The sequence below is a fragment of the Doryrhamphus excisus genome, chromosome 13, assembly GCF_030265055.1.
Source record: "Doryrhamphus excisus isolate RoL2022-K1 chromosome 13, RoL_Dexc_1.0, whole genome shotgun sequence".
Lineage (NCBI taxonomy): Eukaryota > Metazoa > Chordata > Actinopteri > Syngnathiformes > Syngnathidae > Doryrhamphus > Doryrhamphus excisus.
Genome location: NC_080478.1, coordinates 4,429,672 through 4,450,100, shown reverse-complemented (window position 1 = coordinate 4,450,100; position 20,429 = coordinate 4,429,672). Strand labels below are relative to the sequence as shown.

Sequence of the window (20,429 nt, the reverse complement as noted above, 5' to 3'; positions counted from 1 at the left end):
ACTACCACATATAGAACTTATTTGTACTTTGTGAATACCTTATACTGGTACTGTTTCTTAAAGTGAAACCTTGATACCGGGTACTAGTGGTGGGCAAAACCGTTCATTTCAGTGAATCGAATCATTCAGTAAAAAGATCCGTTTGTTTCGTGAATTTCGGTCATTTCGGTCAATTGGTCGTTAGCCTGTGATCACGGTGCAGTCGTTGTAATATAAAATTATAGTAGGAATAATAAAAAATATAAGGTTTTTTAATGATTTTTACGATCTTGAGGTGTATCAAAAACAATAACAAAAATAGTGATGTGTCAGTCATGAATGAACGGCCGACGAGTGTCTGTCAAATTGACTGACAAACCGCTATTGCCTGTCTTAAACTACCGTTGCGCCTCACTCTGTGGGTGGGTGGGGTTAGCTTACTGAAATACCGGGTCAATTTCTCGGTCTCGGTCTTTCAGTCAGAAGGACCGACCGGGTCAATATCTCTTTCTGACTGGAAAGACCGAAAAGGACCGAGACTTCGGACCGGGATTGACCGGGTCGTGCGACGATAGGATAAGACCGGTAAGCATGCAGATAGTCCCGCCCCATAAAAGGAACGGCGAACTGACTTTCCAGCCAATCAAAAAAAAGCATTTGCAACCGAACAGACTGAACGGGTATTTTAGGGTCGGTGACCTCGTTCATTCCTTTCACAAAAAAGAACTAGTTCTCTTAACCCGTTCGTTCATGACCGACACACCACCACCGGGTACCGTTTTAGCACCGACAGTTCCGATTTGAGACAGGAGTTAAAACCCTTACCCTCATCCGCTGTACTTCCAAGAAGACAGCTCTTTGGAAAGACTTCTCCCACACAGACAAGTCGGAGGACAGCTCCACTCTGAAGGTGTGGCTCCGTCTGTGGCTGATGAGAATGCTGAAGCTCAGAGAGTCGGTGTCCTGCTGGTCGGGTGGATGCTCCAAGCCCAAGTACAGCCTTGCCTGAAGCCAGCAGTCCTCTGTCAACCACAGCTGAAAAGCACAAAATGTCAATCATTCAGGGTTGATAACCAGCAGGAAAAGGAAAGGAAACATTTTTCAAATTCGGTTGCACGGCGGATGAGTGGTTAGCACTCAGGCCTCACAGCTTCAATTCCACCCTCAGCCATCTCTGTGTGGAGTTTGCATGTTCTCCTCGTCATTCCCCGTTTCCTCCCACATTCCAAAAACATGCTAGGTTAATTAGCGACTCCAAAAGACAGCTGGGATAGGCTCCAGCATATATGTGACATAGAAAAATGGACGGATGGATTTGTTTACATCGGCAAAAACTATTTGAAATATTCATGTTTATTATCGTGGCTGCACGGAGGACTCGAGTTCAATTCCACCCTCGGTCATCTCTGTGTGGAGTTTGCATGTTCCTCCCACATTCCAAAAACATGCTAGGTTAATTAGCGACTCCAAATTGTCGATAGGTATGAATGTGAGTGTGAATGGTTGTTTGTCTATATGTGCCCTGTGATTGGCTGGCGACCAGTCCAGGATGTACCCCGCCTCTCGCCCCAAGACAGCTGGTCAGCACACGCGTGACCCTTGTGAGGATAAGCGGTACAAAATGAATGAATGTTTACAATTGGGTTGAGTGATTAGTGTGCAGGCCTCACAGCTAGGAGACCCAAGTTCAATTCCACCCTCAGCCATATCTGTGTGGAGTTTGTGTGTTCTCCCCGTGCATGCGTGGGTTTTCTCCGGTAGAAAATGAATGAACATTATTCCAACAGTAAAATATGGTGGTGGTAGTGTGATGGTCTGGGACTGTTTTGCTGCATCAGGACCTGGAAGACTCACTGGGATAAATGGAACCATGAATTATTGTTAATATGCAAATATGGGCTGCACGGTGGACGAGTGATCTCGCCGTGCATGCGTGGGTTTTTTCTCCGGGTACTCCGGTTTCCTCCCACATTCCAAAAACATGCTAGGTTAATTAGCGACTCCAAATTGTCCATAGGTATGAATGTGAGTGTGAATGGTTGTTTGTCTATATGTGCCCTGTGATTGGCTGGCCACCAGTCCAGGTAGAAAATGAGTAAATTTTTCAAGTTGCTGAAACTACACTTTCTGTCCCAGGAGTAAACCTACCATACGTTCACCAAGTATCCCAATAAACAACATTTAACCAACGGGTTCATTTCCAGCACCTTACCTTGTGAACCTTGAATAGGACCTCATAGAGGTTATATGATGTTTCCGCTTGTCCCCAGTCAGCAGCACTGAGCTGAAAACAAACAAAGAAAGATCCTTTAACCACGCATGGTCACATAAGCGATGACACCTAATTGAAGCAAAGTGCACTGACTGATGAAATAGGGTTAAAGATCTAACGGAGGACCCAACCATTGATTACCGGGGGACTTCTGAAGATATGAAAATATGGTCCTCTCATTGCCAGGAACTTAAACGATTGTCCTGGAGAAGCACCCCTCCTGTCTGATCTTTCACAAGCCCAGCCCATGTGAACAATCTGCGGAAGAAGTTGAAGACAATATTTATTTTTTTTGCAACTTAAAAGTCAATAACAATTTGTGAGCTTTGTGTGAGTGTATGCTGGGAGGGGGTGACGGTTCTTAGCTCGGGGTGGGGAAGCCATGGTACCTCTGGTTAGACCAGGGGTGGGCAAACTACGGCCCGGGGGCCACATCCGGCCCGCCAAGTGTTTGAATACGGCCCGCCCAATCTTTCCAAAGTATTTAATTTAAAGTCAACATACAACCTGGCATCATGGCCTGAGCCAACCTTTTGATGGTTGTATCAATTTCGTTGTTTGACATGGTCTGTTGTTTACAAAGTGCTCCTGAAAAAAGAGACACAAGCACATAATAATAATAAAAATTAAAATAATAATTATTATATTATTATTATAACTATTATGATTATTATATTTATTATATATTATTATATTAATTATATATAATAATATTGTTATATTTGTATATTTTACATAATAATAATATAATAATTATTATTTTAATTTTATTTTAATTATTATAATATTTTATTATTTTTAAAATATTTAAATATAAATATAAAATAATAAATAATAATAGCAGATTGCATGACAATTTTACAGATACAATAATACCAGGTGGACTTGACCTCCATTAATTCTTATCGGAGAAATGGATTCAGTTTCAGATCCAACATAAATGTATTTGTGTGTCATCATGTTACGTGTAAAATATATAGTCTGCCCCCCCCCCCCCCCCCCCCGGAAATTTTGTTATATCAATGCGGCCCGCGAGTCAAAAAGTTTGCACACCCCTGGGTTAGACTTTGAAAAAAAACCTGGTTCAACTGGTTAGATTGCTGTGATTATCCACAGTTACTAAGTCAGAGCACGCTTATGTATCATTTGCACAACGTTAGCATGGTTGTGTTGTGTGTTTCTCCTGTCCAATTTCACGTAGGCTAATATTTACACACCTGATCATGCGAGGCGCTGTATTTGTTGACCAAGTTGATCTGTGACAAAAAAGAAGAACAGCAACATTATCGCCAAAGACCGCTGAGTTACTTATTCCGTCCCTGTTCCTGGACTGGTGCGTTTGTTTGGACACACTTTCTCATTCTATTCAATGAGAAAGTAAGTCCAACCTTTTGAGTGGCAGTGGACACCACAATCCGGGGAACGGATTCCGGGAGGTTGATGCACGGATTGACCTGTCTCAGAAGAGACTTATTTTGGGGTTTTTCCGTAGCGATACACGCCCAAGGCAATATCCCGTAGCGAAACACCGAGCAAAGCTAAGATAAGAACGTTTACTCAGCATACACAGTCGGAAAATCATCCTGAATCCCACTCTGTCCTTCAAGCCCCGGATCTGATAGATCCCTCAAACGTCCTTCCTCCATCCACGTCCAGAAGCTAATATAACCTACAGACTGGATTGCTGTAACATCATCCGCCATTCAAATATAGTAGAACTAAAAACAAATACTGCATTTTCAGAGTCTTCAATACCCCCCTGATCATAATGACTACAATTTCTCTTGGTTTCCAATCCCTTTCTACAACATTTCACGGTAAAATGCATGACTTACATTCTCCAGGGTCAAGTCACTGATCTTTGTTGATATTGCTTGGATCCAGTCCGTGGTTTCAGCTGCATTGCAAAATTGAAGAATATTGGGCGTGGATCCATTCAAGGCAAGCACTTCAAATGTATTGGACCTGCAAAAGTGCAGAGGTCAGAAAAGAGGCGAGAGCGATGGAAAGGATTGACAGCTTTATCACATTGACTAGACTTATTTAGCTCAGTATATACAAGTATGGTTTTTTTTTAATCTTATCAAATTTAGTTGTCAGTGAAAATCCATTTTTGACAATTATTTTGTGGCAAAAACTGAATGGCATATTCCTATGAATATTCTCATTGATCCAGGTCATTGATCCAGAAGACGTTTCCTCTCTCATTTAAGTAGAAATCATCACTAGTCAAATCAAACACTAGGCTGACTAGCTAAGACAGGCCTAGCTGACTTAGTATTTATCGTCATATCCAGTTTTGCTCTTTCGAGATGTCAAATGATAGACGTTCAAAACAACATAATTTGTTCACTTCCTGCTTTCCTAATATAATTTAATTTTTTTTAATTTTATTTTTTAAATGTAATTTTTAAAAATTGTTGTTTTAAATTTTTTTTGAACAGTTGAACGGTTTTATTTCATTTGAACATGCATCAGGTTACAATTGAATGCATCCCATAATCAGTTCCCAGTTCCACATGTCCAAAAGGAGTAGGAAGAAGCAAAGCTTATTAAATCCTACCCATCCATCTGGTACTTTTACAATCAGTAACTGTTACATTTGTTCACTTCCTGCTTTCCTAATATAATTTAAGTTTTTTTTATTTTATTTTTTAAATGTAAATTTAAAAATTGTTGTTTTAATTTTTTTTGTAATTTAAAATGGTTTTTTTATGGTTTTATTTTATTTGAACACGCATCAGATTACAATTGAATGCATCCCATAATCAGTTCCCAGTTCCACATGTCCAAAAGGAGTAGGAAGAAGCAAAGCTTATTAAATCCTACCCCTCCATCTGGTACTTTTACAATCACTAACTGTTACATTTGTTCACTTCCTGCTTTCCTAATATAATTTAGTTTTTTTAAATGTGTTTTTTAATTTTTTTTACTAAATTTTTTTAATGGTTTAATTTTATTTCAACATATAATTATACATATAATTTAAGTTTTTGTTAATAAAGTTTTTTTATTTAATTTTTTAATGTGGTTTTTAATTTTTTTTATTTACATTTTTTTTAATGGTTTAATTTCATTTGAACATGCATCAGATTACAATTGAATGCATCACATAATCAGTTCACAGTTCCACATGTCCAAAAGGAGTAGGAAGAAGCAAAGCTTATTAAATCCTACCCCTCCATCTGGTACTTTTACAATCAGTAACTGTTACATTTGTTCACTTCCTGCTTTCCATAATATAATTTAAGTTTTTTTATTTTTATTTTTTGACCAGTCAGGACCATTAAAAAAAAAGTCTGAGAGGGATGTCTTGAAAAATGGCTGCGATTGAATAAGTTAATTACTTTCATAATGTAAAAACTTACATAGACACGAGATGTTAGCATGCTAACAGTTAACATGGATTCAACTGCAAGTGCAGCATTGCAGTTCTGGCATCAGCTCTGCCAGCATTCACATACAATTTGTCCAGAAATTGCACATTTCCTCACTTATTCCTTACTTGGCACATAAGTATTTGTGCCAAGTAAGGAATAAAGTGCCATGTATTAACATAAAAAAAAAATCCAAAGTAAGAAATTAATAACATGGACCGACATCAATGTCAGAAAACTGTATCCCTGTCAGAAGGCGGCTTAAGCCAGTCCAGTACTCCAATCCTCCGTCACAAGAAGCAGAGAGAGGCTACTCTTTCCCAAAATTGCTTTGCTAGCAGCGTTCGATGCCGTTTCATGAGTGCATCACATACATGCGTGTTTATTTTTTTATCGTGTGCCGCATGGATTCATACTGCATGTTATCGATCCTTCTCCCTCACAACACAAACACACTCATAGTATAAACAAAATGGCAAGGAAAAAAAAGGGTGAAATGTTGATATTAATAATTCATAATCATAAAGATTTGTCTTTGTCAGCAACCTTGGTGGTTTCCTTTCACCTTCTTCTTCAGACCTCGCTAAAGTGGCGACGCATTCAATAACTTATAAGTGAACTACTGTTAAGATTGCATTAAAAAATATATTTAGTCGAGTTAAATCGGATTAAAGAAGTCTACAAAGCGAAATCGATATACATATTCTGATACATATTCCGCCCTTAAAGCGACACTGACCTTTTAAGCCGTTTATGCCTGTGCATACGTATCGGCGTTAACAACGTCTTGTCTAAAGGAACAGCGCTTGCTAAGACAACAACAGCGCTGACTGCACGTTAAAAGGTGGATTCTATCACGGCGGATAACGCTTACCTTAATTCATCCGTGCCGGTTTTATATCTGGAGACTCTGGCCATCAACAAGGGCAGCGAGACGGCGTCCATCCAGCGTTTCTCATACTTTGGTTCATTAGCTGAGGGGGAAGGAGGCGATGAAGCCTAGAAGAAATAAATGATCTTCTTAAGTCTCGGTGATTGTATTATATAATAATAATAATAATAATAATAATAATAATAATAATAATAATAATAATAATAATAATAATTCCACCCTCGGCCATCTCTGTGTGGAGTTTGCATGTTCTCCCCGTGCATGCGTGGGTTTTCTCCGGATACTCCGGTTTCCTCCCACATTCCAAAAACATGCTAGGTTAATTAGCAACTCCAAATTGTCCATAGGTATGAATGTGAGTGTGAATGGTTGTTTGTCTATATGTGCCCTGTGATTGGCTGGCCACCAGTCCAGGGTGTACCCCGCCTCTCGCCCGAAGACAGCTGGGATAGGCTCCAGCACCCCCGCGACCCTCGTGAGGAAAAGCGGTAGAAAATGAATGAATGAATGAATAATAATAATAATAATAATATAATAATACATTTTATTTGTATAGCGCAGGGGTCTCAAACTCAATTTACTTGGGGGCCACTGGAGCTAGGGTCTGGGTGAGACTGGGCCGCATCAGGTTTTCCAAAAAAAAAAACAAACTAATTTATTAAAAACAAAAAAAATTATAAAAACATCACTTTGGTTCCAATTTTCTACAATAAAAGCTCTGATAAAACATTCCACTGTTCTCAAATATCTTACTTTTTATTTTTCTACACAAAATAAGATGAAAAATAAATAAACAAATCAAGAATAAAGAAAATCAATCAGTAATAAATAAATATAATAATAATAATAATAATAAAACGGCAAATAATAAAAACTTAATAAACCACATATAGTTGGTGGGTAGACAAATTATTTTTTTTCAGATTAAAATGAACAAAGCATTATTAGAGCCCTGTAGACATGACAAAACACGACTATAGTCACATTTATACTCTTTTTATTTACAACATATTGCGCAACTGCAGGGTCTTGAGACACATGCTAACTCGCAAACTAGAGAGCTAGCGACCTAAACGGTAGCCTTCAAGTTATTTCCTTTCAACTTTAATAGCCAAAAACTTACCACTTCCACACGGATAGGGAGGATAACTATTAACAGTTATTTAACCTTTAACATGAACATGAATCAAACGTAATAATTTTTTCTGGGTACATGATACCATACAGCATCCATATCAAACTAACATTAAACTTTCATATCAAGGCGGGGGCCTCAAACTAGCGTCCTGCGGGCCACATTTGTGGCTTTAAAAATGTAAATCTCCAACAAAATGGCGGGATATTTTGAGCAAGTGTTCGGAATATTATTTACTTTATCTGGGTGCCATAAGCACACGTCCAGTCTTTCTCCAGTTAGTGGTTCTTTCAGACGCCAGATTGTTCCTGTGCTTCCATGTTCCACGGAACGGTGTTCAATGGCTGGGATCTGCACTTCAGAAGGCAGCGGATGTGGCTGGAGGGGACCCAGCAGAGGCTGGCAAACCTGCTTTTCATTAACCAAGCTTTAACCAAGGTGCTTTTTGTTGTTTTGCCTTTTGTGGCACGGCGGCCTAGTGGTTAGCGCGCAGACCTCACAGCTAAGAGACCCCGAGTTCAATTCCACTCTCGGCTATCTCTTTGTGGAGTTTGCACGTTCCACCCCGTGCATGCGTGGGTTTTCTCCGGGAACTCCGGTTTCCTCCCACATTCCAAAAACATGCTAGGTTAATTAGCGACTACAAATTGTCCATAGGTATGAATGTGAGTGTGAATGGTTGTTTGTCTATATGTGTCCTGTGATTGGCTGGCCACCAGCTGGCCACCTCCGTGAGGACAAGCGGTAGAAAATGAATGAACATTATTCCAACAGTAAAATATGGTGGTGGTAGTGTGATGGTCTAGGACTGTTTTGCTTTAACGGAACGCCGTTAAATGGCTGAGATCTGCACTTCAGAAGGCAGCGGATGTGGCTGGAGGGGACCCAGCAGAGGCTGGCAAACCTGCTTTTCTTTAACCAAGGTGCTTTTTGTTGTTTTGCCTTTTGCGGCACGGCGGGTCTAGTGGTTAGCGCGCAGACCTCACAGCTAGGAGACCCGAGTTCAATTCCACCCTCGGCTATCTCTGTGTGGAGTTTTTGTTGTTTTGGCTAGTCACGTTTTATGCTAGTTTTTGTACTTTGCCTATGGGAAATTCTCTATGTGATCTTTATTTCTTTTATTAATGTTTTGCTTATTTGCTTTCTTTGTCTTTGTGGAGTCCAAAAGCAGAATCCCTGGTCTACAGAACAGGACTAAATTATATCTTACTGTGTTTTCGTTGCCATTGAAATGTGAGCCGCAGTCGAAGAGTGACGAGGATTCACCGTTGTTATCAGCAGATGGAGAACCTGTGAGGAGAAAACAGGAACGACTAAAATTACACGGTGGACTAGTGGTTGGCCACACAGTCAGGAGATCTCGGTTCTACGGTTTTGTCTCACATTCCAAAAACATGTTCCGTTCCTGTGATAATTCCGCGTGATCGGTGACCTTCAAATTGCACACAGTCCATACTGCAGATCTACTGTTATTATTTCTGCAGTGTTTTTTAATAAAGCTTTGTTTGTGCAGCTTATAGCGTTCCCTGAAATATGGATGGCTATGTGCCATAGACGGTACAGTCAAAGTAGACAAGTGGCAAAGTCGTGATTGTAAATCTTCACCCTCAAAGAAGCTCAATATATATCAAAACAAACTCCATGGTTGCTTTATTATAACATTTTTAAAAAATGTATCGAATGCGGGACACTTACCAAGAGGCAATTTCAGAAAAGACGGAACTTCCCGTAGATAGCGAACAGTGATGACGACCTCATCGCCGGCCGTGCGCAAGAGGTGAACCTGACAGGATGACAAAGGGGGACATAGATGAGGAAATGTAGGGTCTCCGATATATTGATATGGATGCTGTATGGTATCATGTACCCAGAAAAAAATTATTACGTTTGATTCATGTTCATGTTAAAGGTTAAATAACTGTTAATAGTTATCCTCCCTATCCGTGTGGAAGTGGTAAGTTTTTGGCTATTTAAGTTGAAAGGAAGTAACTTGAAGGCTACCGTTTAGGTCGCTAGCTCTCTAGTTTGCGAGGTCCCCTCCAGCCACATCCGCTGCCTTCTGAAGTGCAGATCCCAGCCATTTAACGGCGTTCCGTGGAACATGGAAGCACAGGAACAATCTGGCGTCTGAAAGAACCACTAACTAAAAGACTGGACGTGTGCTTATGGCACCCAGATAAAGTAAATAATATTCCGAACACTTGCTCAAAATATCCCGCCATTTTGTTGGAGATTTACATTTTTAAAGCCACAAATGTGGCCCGCAGGACACTAGTTTGAGGCCCCCGCCTTGATATGAAAGTTTAATGTTAGTGCGACCCCCGCGCAAGTTTGATATGGATGCTGTATGGTATCATGTACCCAGAAAAAATGATTACGTTTGATTCATGTTCATGTTAAAGGTTAAATAACTGTTAATAGTTATCCTCCCTATCCGTGTGGAAGTGGTAAGTTTTTGGCTATTTAAGTTGAAAGGAAATAACTTGGAGGCTACCGTTTAGGTCGCTAGCTCTCTAGTTTGCCAGTTAGCATGTGTCTCGAGACCCTGCAGTTGCGCAATATGTTGTAAATAAAAAGAGTATAAATGTGACTATAGTCGTGTTTTGTCATGTCTACAGGGCTCTAATAATGCTTTGTTCATTTTAATCTGAAAAAAATAATTTGTCTACCCACCAACTATATGTGGTTTCTTAAGTTTTTATTATTTGCAGTTTTATTATTATTATTATATTTATTTATTACTGATTGATTTTCTTTATTCTTGATTTGTTTATTTATTTTTCATCTTATTTTGTGTAGAAAAATAAAAATTAAGATATTTGAGAACAGTGGAATGTTTTATCAGAGCTTTTATTGTAGAAAATCGGAACCAAAGCAAAGTTTATTCATTTTTCTGTTTTTAATAAATGCGTTTTTTTGTTTTTTTTCATCGCCGGCCGTGCGCAAGAGGTGAACCTGACAGGATGACAAAGGGAGACATAGATGAGGAAATGTAGTGTCTCCGCGAAAGGTCGGCGGTGAATTTGCGAGAAATTAGCAGCGATGCATACAAAACCAAGCTAACCTCTGCAGGCTATGTACAGTGGAACCTCGGATAGCGTGTTTTCTGTTTTTTTGACACCACAATTTGTATGCATTCTCCTGTTAGCATGCAATATGGCGCACGTCAAAGCAAAATTTTAGCATGCAGACTCAATGTAGCACTTTTAGCGCAGGAGGAACTTTTGTTGTGTGCGGGGCTGCTTTGGACGCGGGATGAAACGGGCACCCAAGAGAGAGTCGCCTGCATCTTGCGCTTCAGAAGGCAGCGGATGCGGCTGGAGGGACCCAGCAGAGGCTGGCAAACCTGCTTTTCATTCAGGTTTTCAGTTAATAACATGAGAAGACTAGAAATAAAAGCATTGTGAAATACTACACGTGAGTTGTGGATACCAGCATGTTGTTTATGTTTCGGTAAAACAGGCCTATTGGCTTGATTGATTATTGGGATCGGTATCGGCATCATAAAATCATAATCGAATAATCCCTAATTATACCCAATCTGAGTAAGCAATGCGATAGGATGCCCCTGGGTAAATAAACAGATGGAATTGAACAAAATATACTCACAACTTGCTCATGAGTACAATGCTCCACGTTTATGCCGTTGACCTGCAGAAAGCAAAACAGGACAGAAATGAACTTCACTGTCATGTTCAGAAAAACTGATACAGCAACTTGAAGGTATTGATGTACAAATATTGACTCTTCTATCATTTGCCAACCACATTTTATAAAACCTTAGCAAACCATCAGTTGATGTAAGTAATGTGTGAGCATTTATTCCATTTATTACAGTTGAATTTTCTGTTCTAACATTCAACAAGGGCTGCACGGCGGACGAGTGGTTAGCGTGCAGGCCTCACAGCTAGTAGACCCGAGTTCAATTCCACCCTCGGCCATCTCTGTGTGGAGTTTGCATGTTCTCCCCATGCATGCGTGGGTTTTCTCCGGGTACTCCGGTTTCCTCCCACATTCCAAAAACATGCTAGGTTAATTAGCCACTCCAAATTGTCCATAGGTATGAATGTGAGTGTGAATGGTTGTTTGTCTATATGTGCCCTGTGATTGGCTGGCCACCAGTCCAGAGTGTACCCCGCCTCTCGCCCAAAGCACTACGTCCATCTCGCTGCCTGTATTGGAGCACTCATTGTCGGACACACTTTGTCAGAGACACCGCTGGTGCCGTGGAGCTCAGCAGCCAGACACGACGGCATCGTGTTTACTAACTGTAGACAATCTTGGCACAATGTCGGTAGTGGAAATGTGGTCATTAAACGTTTTTTTGCAGGAAGACCGTTTAATGGCGAGAGTGCAGTTCGCCGGATAGTTCACGTCCACAAAAAGAGTCCCGTGTGAAATGGCGTTGGCAGATGAAAATATTTTTCTCTTGCTGGGAATCAACAACTAGAATAACTTCTGCCTATGCTTGTTTCGCTTATTGACACGCCCATATAAGGAACTCTGACCCTTTGTGACATCACAAAGGACCAGTTTTACAACGCCCTCTGAAACCGAGCGTTTTGAACCATCCCAAACTTTTTCAGGGCTCAATTCCATATGCTTAAACTTCATTATCTGAAACTTTGGCATGGTTTAACACAATAATACAACATTCTAACAACATTTATAGGTTAGAATAATGGAAAAAGCATAATAGGTCCCCTTTAATGGGAAATTATTGATATTAATATCCATCACTTTCCTGCCTTGGCTCTAAATAAAAATGCTAAGGAAACACTGTACATAGGTATGAATGTGAGTGTGAATGGTTGTTTGTCTATATGTGCCCTGTGATTGGCTGGCGACCAGTCCACGGTGTACTCGCCGGAAGACAGCTGGGATAGGCTCCAGCACCCCACTCTGTGAGGATAAGCGGTGGAAAATAAATGAATGAACTTTCAACAATCAATCCAAAAACTAGTTTTGGATTGATTGGATTGAAGCCGGCTCAACTATCTTATAATAATCTTCACATTTCCAAACTGAAATGTCGAGGATAGAAAACAGTACCCACCTGCAGGACAGCATCACCAACAAACAGCTTCCCCTCCTGTTCCACTGTGAACATCCAGAGACATTACACTGAATTTTTTGTCATTCACAAGGTTCTTTGCATTGATACTTGATCGTTGAACGTAAAGGGAAAATTGTGTGCATACGCACATTTTTCATATACATTGTTTCAGTAGGAATCCTTTTCAAACTGAGACCCTGGTCTTTGGTGCGGGCCCAAAGTGGAGAAATAATGGCTTGACTGTTTCTTCAAAATTGAACAGGAACAGTCTGTTCCCAAAGCAAACCAGCCTTCCTTTTTTATTGGTGTATTTACGGGTCACAGTTGCATGTGTCGGACAGGCTATTTATACAGTAGACTCGTGTTTGCGGTAGACTTGAATGATGCTGAGAAGATAATCCAAATGTCGTAACATTTTCTTCATCTCAGCAATTTAAATGTCAAGGTCGAAAAGTGCTTATTTTCCACAAAAGCTGATGTTCTTGTTACCAGGCACTTTCTATCTTCAACCGATTTGCTCATTTGAAGTCATATCAGATCTTCAATCAGTCACATTGATCATAGGCAGGGGTCTCAAACATGCGGCCCGACACTAGTTTGAGGCCCCCGCCTTGATATGAAAGTTTAATGTTAGTTTGATATAGATGCTGTATGGTATCATGTACCCAGAAAAAATTATTATGTTTGATTAATGTTCATGTTAAAGGTTAAATAACTGTTAATAGTTATCCTCCCTATCCATGTGGAAGTGGTAAGTTTTTGGCGATTTAAGTTGAAAGGAAATAACTTGAAGGCTACCGTTTAGGTCGCTAGCTCTCTAGTTTGCGAGTTAGCATGTGTCTCAAGACCCTGCAGTTGCGCAATATGTTGTAAATAAAAAGAGTATAAATGTGACTATAGTCGTGTTTTGTCATGTCTACAGGGCTCTAATAATGCTTTGTTCATTTTAATGTGAAAAAAAATAATTTGTCTACCCACCAACTATATGTGGTTTCTTAAGTTTTTATTATTTGCCGTTTTATTATTATTATTATTATATTTATTTATTACTGATTGATTGATTTTTTTAGTCTTGATTTGTTTATTTATTTTTCATCTTATTTTAACAATTTTTAATTTTTAATTTAGACCAGGGTTCAATTCCACCCTCGGCCACCCTCTGTGTGGAGTATGCATGTTCTCCTCATGCATGCATGAAATAATCTGAAAAAAATAATTTGTCTACCCACCAACTATATGTTTTATTATTATTATTATTATTATTATTATATTTATTTATTACTGATTGATTGATTTTCTTTATTCTTGATTTGTTTATTTTTCATCTTATTTTGTGCAGAAAATAAAAATTAAGATATTTGAGAACAGTGGAATGTTTTATCAGAGCTTTTATTGTAGAAAATTGGAACCAAAGCACTGAAAAGGTTTGTATATTTTTCTGTTTTTAATAAATGCGTTTTTTGTTTTTTTTTTGGAAAAGCTGATGTGGCCCAGTCTCACCCAGATGAGTGCAAACCTTGTCATGCACCAGTTTACTGTCATGGCGCAGACGCAGTGAAGTAAAACGTCTGCTGTTTGACACATTTATAAAACGCGTGAAACTCCCACGGGACGACAAAAAGTCATTGGTTTGAAGAGTAAAGAGCCAGCTCAATAATGTCGGGTTAAAAGCTTTATCGATCTCCTACGAGCCTCAAGAAGTACATTGATTTTCTGGTTTCTACTGTTGCTTGCTATTGTTCTCTGGGTTAAATCACTTGCTCAAGCCACTCTATGAAAAAAGTCGTTTTTATATTGGATTGGTACTCTTTTGGGCCAATATTCAAGGTTGGAATATCGGAAAAAGGACCGCATCTCGACATACAAAAACCCTAAACTCAATTTACTTGTGGGCCACTGGAGCTCGGGTCTGGGTGAGACTGGGCCGCATCAGGTTTTCCGACAAAAAACAAAACAAAACGCATTTATTAAAAAAAAAAAAAAAATTAAAAATGTTGCTTTGGTTCCAATTTTCTACAAGAAAAGCTCTGATAAAACATTCCACTGTTCTCAAATATCTTACTTTTTATTTTTCTACTCAAAATAATATGAAAAATAAATAAACAAATCAAGAATAAAGAAAATCAATCAATCAGTAATAAATAAATATAATAATAATAATCATAAAAACTTAATAAACCACATATAGTTGGTGGGTAGACAAATGATTTTTTTCAGATTAAAATGAACAAAGCATTATTAGAGCCCTGTAGACATGACAAAACACGACTATAGTCACATTTATACTCTTTTTATTTACAACATATTGCGCAACTGCGGGGTCTTGAGACACATGCTAACTCGCAAACTAGAGATCTAGCGACCTGAACGGTAGCCTTCAAGTTATTTCCTTTCAACTTAATTCGCCAAAAACTTACCACTTCCACACGGATAGAGAGGATAACTATTAACAGTTATTTAACCTTTAACATGAACATGAATCAAACGTAATAATTTTTTTCTGGGTACATGATACCATACAGCATCCATATCATTAAACTTTCATATCAAGGCGGGGGCCTCAAACTAGTGTCATTGCGGGCCACATTTGGCCCGCGGGCCGCATGTTTGAGACCCCTGCGTTAACATAGGATATGATACCAGAAAGCTAACACAAGAGGAACGTTAAATCAGAAGTTGTGCTGCAGACTGCACTAATTTACAATATGAATTATTATAAAAGTGATATAAAGTCCATTCTTACCTACTTGAGCTTTGAATATCTTGGAAATAACCACGGGCACGTTATGCTCAGCACCCCCCTGGAAGTCAGGAGAGAAACAGATGAAATTGACAAACACATTTTTCCATACAAAGCCCTTTTCATTTCCACTTTGATGTCTTCCAAAGCAATTCGGATGTGCTTACTTTGATGCTTAAGCCCAGACAGCCAGTCTCCTGTCTTCGGAGAACTACAGTTCTGTGCTTTAAAAAATGAGATTTTATTAGCAAAAGGGCGTGCGAGGTAAAGAAATTATGCAGCTAATTAGAATACAAATATGAAACCTCTAAAAAGCGCTTACATTTACTTGAGATCGACTCCCCCCAATGCAAACCACGTCCAGTTTCTGGATGGTTAACACCTCATGGGTCAACTTCAGGCAGACGTCATAGGAATTGGTGGTCTCTTCATTGTACAGCAAAGCAATTCCGGATTTCAACTGTTGGAATTGAGAGGAAGCGTTGGTGTTTTGCAGAGGAAACCGATTCCGTAGACAATTAAACGTGTAAGAACCCTTTTTGTCAATCAGCGCAGCTCGGGGTTAATTGCTTTGTTTAACGTAATGAATGTGCGAACACGAGTGCTTGTGATGGAAGTGATTGGCTTCTGAACCGTGACGGCACAACAGCAGGCGGAAAAGACAAGAGAGCTCATTTCTTCCGTCGAAATGAAATGCATCTTATGCTCTGTGATCCCTCGCCGGTTCCCTTTCAGCACAAAACCGGAATGAAACAATCAAAATTCCAACAACTGCACCCCCTGAGCTTTTCCGATTAATTGGATTTCCAAAACGTTTTTTTTTGTCTGCCAGATTTATCAGCGAGTAGTGATGGCCCGGATGGATTTCTTTCAAGTTTTATACTGATTAAAGTCGCATGAACGCCAATGGAACCGCCCGGTTCTTCACCTCTCCAGTGTGGCAAAGCTCCAAAAATCTACTGCGTGAAAGACAAGTTCAAGAACCTTCTTTTAAAACTTCATCCCTCAATCAGTTTTGGACGGTGCTTATCCTGTTCAGAGTCTCACAGACGCAGAAACACCTTGAACCTATCATCAGTCACATGACTGATGATAGGTTCAAGGAATTTTTTTGCTAGCGAAACTGATCATTCATTTATTCATTCATTTTCTACCGCTTATCATACAACCTGGACTGGTGGCCCAGCCAATCACAGGGCACATATAGACAAACAACCATTCACACTCACATTCATACCTATGGACAATTTGGAGTCGCTAATTAACCTAGCATGTTTTTGGAATGTGGGAGGAAACCGGAGTACCCGAACATGTAAACTCCACACAGAGATGGCCGAGGGTGGAATTGAACTCAGGTCTCCTAGCTGTGTGGCCTGCACGCTAACCACTTGTGCAGCATACAGAACTCATTCATTCATTCGTTTTCTACCGCTTATCCTCACAAGGGTCGTCGGGGGTCCTGGAGCCTATCCCAGCTGTCTTCTTGGGGCGAGAGGCGGGGTACACCCTGGACTGGTGGCCAGCCAATCACAGGGCACATATAGACAAACAACCATTCACACTCACATTCATACCTATGGACAATTTGGAGTCGCTAATTAACCTAGCATGTTTTTGGAATGTGGGAGGAAACCGGGGAATGACGAGGAAAACATTCTAACTCCACACAGAGATGGCCGAGGGTGGAATTGAACTTGGGTCTTTTAGCAGTGAGGCTTGCGCGCTAACCACTTAAACATCGTACAGCCCCTCTAGGAAAACATTCATTAATTTTCTACTGCTTATCGTCACGAGGGTTGCGGGGGTTGCTGGAGCCTATTCCAGCTGTCTTCACCCTGGACTGGTGGCCAGCCAATCACAGGGCACATATAGACAAACAACCATTCACACTCACATTCATACCTATGGACAATTTGGAGTCGCTAATTAACCTAGCATGTTTTTGGAATGTGGGAGGAAACCGGAGTACCCGGAGAGTACCCCAGGGGGCTAGAATTTTTTTTAATGTCCCCCAGATTTGGAAACACATATGCCAGGACTGCTTCATGTATGAGGGAAGCGCTAGTGACAGTGCATAACCAAGCGGGAAGGACGTAAACAGTACTTGACAAGGGGGCAACAAATAAGTTGGCGGGGGGGGGTCATTGATGAATTGCGTGCCAAGTATGTCGTTTATGCATAATCACAATCTAAACAGTCTTCAGCACAAAACTAGTCTTCAGGCTTTTCAGACGTACTATAAATAAATAAATGACAGGCGTTGCCAAGGGAAATTGTAGGACAATGCATGCAAGTACAAAGATGTTTGCATGCACGGGGACATCAGGGAGAGAAGACGAGAAAAGTATCCTCGCATGCCTTAGCAAAGCATGGAAACACATTAAAAAAAAAAAAAAATCCAATCTATGCCTTTAAGTTAGTACAGAGTTAAATCTGCATGTTTTTGACAATCTCATAACAAAAGATTATTCCCACCCTAGGATACGACTCAACTCAATATTTTAGTGAGCCCACCCCCTCTTTTGTTTGACATTTTTGTTACTTTCACTTTCACAAGCCGATAACGAGCATTTCCCCCACAATGCTTTGCTCTTTGAATTTTGTTTGTTCCAAATGCTTTAATCCAAGAATAGTCTCGGTGATTTGTCAGGCTTCTTCACTTCATTAATGCTACACAGAGTAAGCGTCAACTTTGGTTTGGATTCCCCCCGCGGTAATATAAATAAAATCATACAAAGATTAATAATATGTTTGTGGAAGGTAAGAATGCAGCAGGAATGATGAGAGGTGTCACGATATATGACGCGACGCGACACGATACACAAGATTGGGTCGACGGGAATCGGAATTTAGATTTGAGTAAGGACCTCAAACAATGCACAACGATGAGCCAATTCAAGAAACAATACAAGCAGTTGATGTTTGCTAAATACAAGGATGAAGAGTCTTGAACCAGTCATGATGTGCTATATATATATATATCACTATATTGACACTTACTATGGTACCCATTATGTCATTGGATGCTCATATCACCGAGTACTTTGGAACGTGACAAAAAAAAAAAAAAATATATATATATATATAATAAAACATAAAAATAATAATATAAAAAAAATATTTTTATTATAATAATTTTCATTATAATAATTTTATAATAATAGAAAATATCAAAATAATAAAAAATGTATACATTTATTTAAAAAAAAACAAAAAAAACTATATTAGGAAAGCAGGAAGTGAACAAATGTAACAGTTACTGATTGTAAAAGTACCAGATGGAGGGGTAGGATTTAATAAGCTTTGCTTCTTCCTACTCCTTTTGGACATGTGGAACTGGGAACTGATTATGGGATGCATTCCATTGTAATCTGATGCATGTTCAAATGAAATAAAACCATAAAAAAAATTAAAACAATTTAAAAAAAAATGTAATTAAAAAAATACTTAAATTATATTAGGAAAGCAGGAAGTGATCAAATATAACAGTCACTGATTGTAAAAGTACCAGATGGAGGGGTAGGATTTAATAAGCTTTAAGCTACAAATTGAATTTAATCCAAAACTATCAAATAAGAAATAAAATAGTAAAATAGATATTAAAATATTAAAAACAAAAAGCAAAGCAATAAAAGTATAAAAAAATAAAAGAAAAAACTAAAAGACACAGGACCATACGACTCACTCCAAGTTAAAAGTGGGTTTTAAGACGAGACTTAAAACTTTTGATGTTGGGGGCCTTTTTTTTTTCAACTTGGGAGGGTAGAGAGTTGGGGCCAACCACAGAAAAGGCTCGGTCTCCCCTGGTCTTAAGTCTCATTTTTTCGTTTTTTTTTTCTCGTAATTTTGTTTTAACTTGCCCCAGGCCATCGGTACATCGTTATTATCGAGCCCTGATTAATTAATACAGAAAATCCTTTGGTCAACTATAAAGCTCCCATGTTTTGTTTTTCTACAGGCAAAATGCCAAATATTTGCTTTAGAGGACATACCACATCACGATGCCGTATCGCTATCGCATACAGTACAGTACACACAGTATGTTTATATTGGCGAAAAAAAAAAAATACAAAAGATTGAGCTGCAACCAGAATAATGCTGACAACACACCTCGGAGGATACGGGGGAAAAGTTATGGAACTGACATTATATCTCAACATTATCCAAAAGAAATACACTTTCACAGTCCCACACTGTGTTTTTCTTCCCAAACGCTTTCACCTTCACCTTGCTAACTGACAACTTTCCAGGCACTGATAACCTTGAGGAGCTGCACGGCTATCTCGCCGACGCGCGTACACAAACGTAGCCTGGAGACAAGACTCGCCTGCTCGCAAAGCTCACGTCCACATCAATCACATAATTTCTTAAAGTCATCACGGGAAGTCCATTACAGACTGACCTCATCACAGTAAGACACAAATACGTGCTTAGTTTTCATTGACATTACATTACTGTTGTATTAAGAGTGTATTACAGTAAATTACTTTTAACATTAACAACACAGACTAGGGGGTATACTACATTTTCTTAAATACTACCAATTCATCTATTATATACTACAATATACCGATATTGTGTCTACACGATGGTCGAGTGGTTGGCGAACAGGCCTCGCAGCTAAGAAACCCGTGTTCAATTCCGCCGTCATCTGTGCGGAGTTTGCATGTTCTCCTTGTGCATGCGTGGGTTTTCTTTGGTTACTCCGGTTTCCTCCCACATTTTAAAAACATGCTAGGTTAATTAGCGACTCCAAATTGTCCATAGGTATGAATGTGAGTGTGAATGGTTGTTTGTCTATATGTGCCCTGTGATTGGCTGGCCACCAGTCCAGGGTGTACCCCGCCTCTTTCCCGAAGACAGCCGGTGACGAACCTCGTGAGGATATAAGCGGTAGAAAATGAATGAACATTATTCCAACAGTAAAATATGGTGGTGGTAGTGTGATGGTCTGGGACTGTTTTGCTGCATCAGGACC

General features: G+C 39.5%; 1 protein-coding gene across 3 annotated transcripts in view; it reads right to left on the bottom strand.

Annotated features, from left to right (window-relative positions):
• Positions 1 to 20,429, bottom strand: part of LOC131140249 (gamma-2-syntrophin-like) — a 36,867-nt gene that overhangs the window by 7,108 nt on the left and 9,330 nt on the right. For 2 of the 3 annotated variants that reach the window (XM_058090499.1, XM_058090498.1), the window contains exons 2-14: positions 15,774 to 15,911; positions 15,619 to 15,675; positions 15,455 to 15,512; positions 12,712 to 12,755; positions 11,265 to 11,306; positions 9,351 to 9,438; positions 8,866 to 8,945; positions 6,503 to 6,627; positions 4,087 to 4,216; positions 3,469 to 3,507; positions 2,393 to 2,509; positions 2,192 to 2,263; positions 805 to 1,014 (exon numbers count right to left, since the gene is read on the bottom strand). In XM_058090499.1, the coding sequence (XP_057946482.1) occupies positions 805 to 1,014; positions 2,192 to 2,263; positions 2,393 to 2,509; positions 3,469 to 3,507; positions 4,087 to 4,216; positions 6,503 to 6,627; positions 8,866 to 8,945; positions 9,351 to 9,438; positions 11,265 to 11,306; positions 12,712 to 12,755; positions 15,455 to 15,512; positions 15,619 to 15,675; positions 15,774 to 15,911 (1,200 nt within the window). The remainder of the gene's footprint in view (positions 1 to 804; positions 1,015 to 2,191; positions 2,264 to 2,392; positions 2,510 to 3,468; positions 3,508 to 4,086; positions 4,217 to 6,502; positions 6,628 to 8,865; positions 8,946 to 9,350; positions 9,439 to 11,264; positions 11,307 to 12,711; positions 12,756 to 15,454; positions 15,513 to 15,618; positions 15,676 to 15,773; positions 15,912 to 20,429) is intronic. The other variant, XM_058090500.1, reaches the window with a different exon arrangement.